This window comes from Mustela erminea, chromosome 1 (assembly GCF_009829155.1).
Source record: "Mustela erminea isolate mMusErm1 chromosome 1, mMusErm1.Pri, whole genome shotgun sequence".
NCBI lineage: Eukaryota > Metazoa > Chordata > Mammalia > Carnivora > Mustelidae > Mustela > Mustela erminea.
The window spans coordinates 10,568,017-10,573,119 of NC_045614.1; the positions used below are offsets into that span (position 1 = coordinate 10,568,017).

General features: G+C 42.2%; 1 protein-coding gene across 1 annotated transcript; it reads right to left on the minus strand.

The window, feature by feature from the left end:
• Positions 1-1,212: 1,212 nt before the first annotated feature.
• Positions 1,213-2,145, minus strand: LOC116568017 (olfactory receptor 7A17-like). Its single transcript, XM_032303448.1, has one exon. It carries the CDS (start codon positions 2,143-2,145, stop codon positions 1,213-1,215), a length of 933 nt encoding a protein of 310 aa, XP_032159339.1.
• Between the last annotated feature and the right edge of the window lie 2,958 nt (positions 2,146-5,103).

Sequence of the window (5,103 nt, forward strand, 5' to 3'; positions counted from 1 at the left end):
AGGCTTTGAGAACGGGGCACGGGTCCGAAAGCACCAGGCTGGGCCTTCACGCACCTCTTTCAGGGGAAAGTTTGGGGCGCAAGTCTTAGGCTCTGAAACAATGGCGCAGGTCAAAGAGCGCCGGCTGGGCCTTTGTAACTCTCTTAAGGGAGTACGAGGGACACGCGCATGTATCTCAGGCTTTGTAGCAGGGCTTTTGCGTTCTGCTGTCTGGCGTGGCTCCCATCCCCTCACAGGAGCCAGAACCCACGCATTCTCGGGCACACTGGTGGCTTAGGGACCAAGACCTTGTTTCTCCGCCGCACTCTCTCTGGCTCAGCGCCAGGGGAGGCTGTCTTGGGACTGGGGACTTAAGCCCCTGTCCCTAGCCGCCCGGATTCCTACAATTTCCGCCCCCTCCCCATGATCCTTTGCTATTTTTGAGTGCTTTCAACCAGTCCCCAAGTTAATGTTGGTCTCCAGATGCAGGGCACTCTCGCTCGTATTAGGGGTATTACTTTCCAACCGGTTGCCTCTGGTGGCTCCCTCCCCCTTTTGTTTATCTTCTGATAGCAGTCTGCTGTTCCCACTCCACTTTACCTGCCCACTGGTGTCTTCTGCCCCTGTAGATATCCAGACGTGTGTAATTCTGATCTCAGGCTGATTTCATGGGTGATCGGAGTTCTTTGGTAGATAATCAGCTCACTTTAGGGTACATACAGGTTGAAAAGGCGCCTCCTCCTACTTCCCGCCATCTTGTCCTCCTCAGCTTTTGTATTTTCATCTACAATAAAGTCATGTGAAGGGCTTAGTGACCAAATGTCGCTTCTTTCATATGAAGTATACAACTCATGATTTTTCTTTGGGAAATCTAGGGAAAATTTATTTGGCATGATATAAGTCACTTGGAATGAAAGTATTTTTAAGAAATCCAATCTTCCCCATGTTAGATACAGAAATCTCCAGGCATTTGTTTTCCAAGATTGGGGAAAACATTAGGAATATATAAAAAGGGACAAAGAGGAAATTGTGTATATAAGACAGAGTAGAAGTTTAATAAAGTGAGTTACTTAAATGTGTAGAGAAGTTGAATTCAAACAAATGGAATTTCCAGAAAATAAATAGAAGGAGCAGGTTCTATTTCCACAGGCTGGCTAATGAATAGCAGTTCTAGCTCTGAGACTGTCAGCCCTGAAATTATGGGTGCTTCCTCAGTCACAGGACCATTGGTTCCTATGTTACTGGAACCCCAGTGATTCTTTTTAGAGCCCTCTTTATGTCTCTGTTCCTCAGACTGTAGATAAAGGGGTTCAGCATGGGTGTGACCACTGTGTACATCACTGAAGCCAACGCACTTTTATGGGAGTTCTGGGTAGCAGCAGAGCTAAGATACACTCCTAGGCTTGTACAATAAAATAAGGAGACAACTGAGAGGTGAGATGCACAGGTGGAAAATGCTTTATATTTACCATGATCTGATGATATTCTACATATGAAGGAAATAATCTTAGAGTAAGAGTAAAGGATCCCAGTCAGGGGAACACCCGCCAGCAGCACAATTACAAAATACATCACCATGTTATTAAGAAAGGTGTCAGAACAGGCAAGTTGGATCATCTTATTGAGTTCACAGAAAAAGTGGGGTATTTCCACCTCTGTACAGAAGGACAGCTGAAACAGCATTGAGCTCTGTAATGAGGAATTCAGAACACTGATGACCCAGGACACCAGAACCAGCAGTCTACAAAGCTGGGGGTTCATGATGACTGTATAGTGTAGGGCATGACAGATGGCCACAAACCGGTCATAGGCCATCACCATCAGGAGTAAATTGTCCAGGCATCCAAACACAATGAAAAAAAATATCTGGCTGAAGCAGCCTTCATAGGTTATGACTTTGCTCTGAGTATGGATGTTCCACAACATCTTGGGAATGGTGGTGGAGGTGAAACAGATGTCCACAAAGGAAAGGTTGGCCAAGAAGAAGTACATGGGGGTGTGGAGGTGGGAGTCAGAATGGACAACCAGGATGATGAGCAGGTTTCCAAACACAGTGATCATGTACATGGAGAGGAAAAGCCCAAATATGAGCAGCTGCACTTCTGGTTCCTCTGATAAGCCCAGAAGAATAAATTCTGAAATCCATGTATCATTTCCTGATTCCATGTGGTGTAGTTGACTACCAGGAAAGAAAGAAAAATAACATAATTTTCAACAAATGGACTTCATTTATTTATTTATTGCATTTTTTTTCAATTTTAGGTTTTTAAAAAAATTTATTTAATTTTTTCAGTGTTTCAAGATTCATTGTTTATACACCGTATCTAGAGCTACATGCAATAACCACCACCAAGATCTCCCAACAGCCCATCCCCCTCCCCTCCAAAAGCCTCAGTTTGTTTCTCAGAGTCCACAGTCTCTCATGCTTCGTCTCCCCCTCCAATTTCCCCCAACTCCCTCTCTCCTTCACCTAATGCTCTCCATGTTATTCTTTATGATCCACAAGTAAGCGAAACCATATGATAATTGACTCTCTCTTCTTGGCTTATTTCACTCAGTATAATCTCTTTCAGTCCTGTCCATGTTGATACAAAAATTGGGTATGCATCTTCTGATGGAGGCATAATACTCCATTTTATATATGACCATATCTTCTTTATCCATTTTTAGTTTTTTTTTAAATTAATTAATTTATTTTCAGCATAACAGTATTCATTATTTTAGCACCACACCCAGTGTTCCATGCAATCCATGCCCTCTATAATACCCACCGCCTGGTACCCCAACCTCCCATCCCCTGCCCCTTCAAACTCCTCAGATTGTTTTCCAGAGTCCATTGTCTATCATGGTTCACCTTCCCTTCCAATTTCCCCCAACTCCCTTCTCCTCTCTAACTCCCCTTGTCCTCCATGCTATTTGTTATGCTCCACAAATAAGTGAAACTGTATGATAATTAACACTCTCTGCTTGACTTATTTCACTCACCATAATCTCTTCCAGCCCCGTCCATGTTGCTACAAAAGTTGGGTATTCATCCTTTCTGATGGAGGCATAATGCTCCACAGTGTATATGGACCACATCTTCCTTATTCATTTGTCTGTTGAAGAGCATCTAAGTTCTTTCCACAGTTTGGCGACCGTGGCCATTGCTGCTATAATCATTGGGGTACAGATGGCCCTTCTTTTCACGACATCTGTATCTTTGGGGTAAATACCGAGTAGTGCAATGGCAGGGTCATAGGGAAGTTCTATTTTTAATTTCTTGAGGAATCTTCACATTGTTCTCCAAAGAGGCTGCACCAACTTGCATTCCCACCAACAGTGGAAGAGGGTTCCCCATTCTCCACATCTCCTTCAACACATGTTGTTTCCTTTCTAGTTTTGGCCATTCTAACTGGCGTAAGGTGATATCTCAATGTGGTTTTAATTTGAATCTCCCTGAGGGCTAGTGATGATGAACATTTTTTCATGTGTCTGATAGCCATTTGTATGTCTTCATTGGAGAAGTGTCTGTCATTTTTAGGTTTTTTTTAATTCCAGTTAGTTAATAGAAAATTTAATATTAGGTTCAGTTTCATCATAAAGTGATTCAATACATCCATATAACACCTGGTGCTTAGTACAAGTGCCCTCCTCAATTCCCATCACCTATTTTCCCCCATCCTCCACCATCTTTCCTCTGGTAACCAGGGGTGTGTCTCTCTGATTAAGAGTCCATTTCCTAAAGAGGCAACCCACAGAATGGGAGAAGATATTTGCAAATGACAGTACAGACAAAAGATTGATATCCAGGATCTATAATGAACTCCTGAAACTCAACACACACAAAACAGACAATCATATCAAAAAATGGGCAGAAGATATGAACAGACACTTCTCCAGTGAAGACATACAAATGGCTATCAGACACATGAAAAAATGCTGATGATCACTAGCAATCACGGAGATTCAAATTAAAACCACATTGAGATATCACCTTATACCAGTTAGAATGGCCAAAATTAGCAAGACAGGAAACAACATGTGTTGGAGGGGATGTGGAGAAAGCGGAACCCTCTTACACTGTTGGTGGGAATGCAGGTTGGTGCAGCCTCTTTGGAGAACAATGTGGAGATTCCTCAAGAAACTAAAAATAGAACTTCCCTATGACCCTGCAATTGCACTCCTGGGTATTTACCCCAAAGATACAGATGTGAAAAGAAGGGCCATCTGTACCCCAATGTTTATAGCAGCAATGGCCACGGTCACCAAACTGTGGAAAGAACCAAGATGCCCTTCAATGGATGAATGGATAAGGAAGATATGGTCCATATACACTATGGAGTATTATGCCTCCATCAGAAAGGATGAATACCCAACTTTTGTAGCAACATGGGCGGGACTGGAAGAGATTATGCTGAGTGAAATAAGTCAAGCAGAGAGAGTCAATTATCATATGGTTTCACTTATTTGTGGAGCATAACGAATAGCATGGAGGACATGGGGAGATAGGGAGGAGAAGGGAGTTGGGGGAAATTGGAAGGGAGGTGAATGGTGAGAGACTATGGACTCTGAAAAACAATCTGAGGGTTTTGAAGGGGCGGGGAGTAGGAGGTTGGGGTACCAGGTGGTGGGTATTATAGAGGGCACGAATTGCATGGAGCAGTGGGTGTGGTGCAAAAACAATGAATACTGTTATGCTGAAATAAAAAATAAAATAAAAACGAGTCCATTTCTTGATTTTCCTCTCTCTTTCTTTTTCCCTTTGCTTATTAGTTTTGTTTCTTAAATTCCACGTATGACTGAAATCATGTGATCTTTGTCTTTCCTTGACTGATTTATTTCACTTAGCATGATACTCTCTAGATCCATTGGTGTCATTACAAATGGCAAAATTTCATCTCTTTTAGGCTGACTACTATATATACAATTTCTTCTTTTCCATTCCTCTCTCCATGGACACCTGGGCTGCTTCCATATTTTGGCTATTATAGATATTTCTGCTTTAAATACAGGGTGCATAAATCCCTTTTGAATTACTATTTTTGTATTCTTTGGGTAAATACCTAACAGTGCAAATGCTGGATCATAAGGTTGTTTTATTTTTAACTTTCTGAGGAAACCCCATACTGTTTTCCAGAGCTC

Excerpts from the sequence above, each read along its gene's own strand:
- LOC116568017 (XM_032303448.1), bottom strand. The coding sequence starts at position 2,145 with ATGGAATCAGGAAATGATACATGGATTTCAGAATTTATTCTTCTGGGC.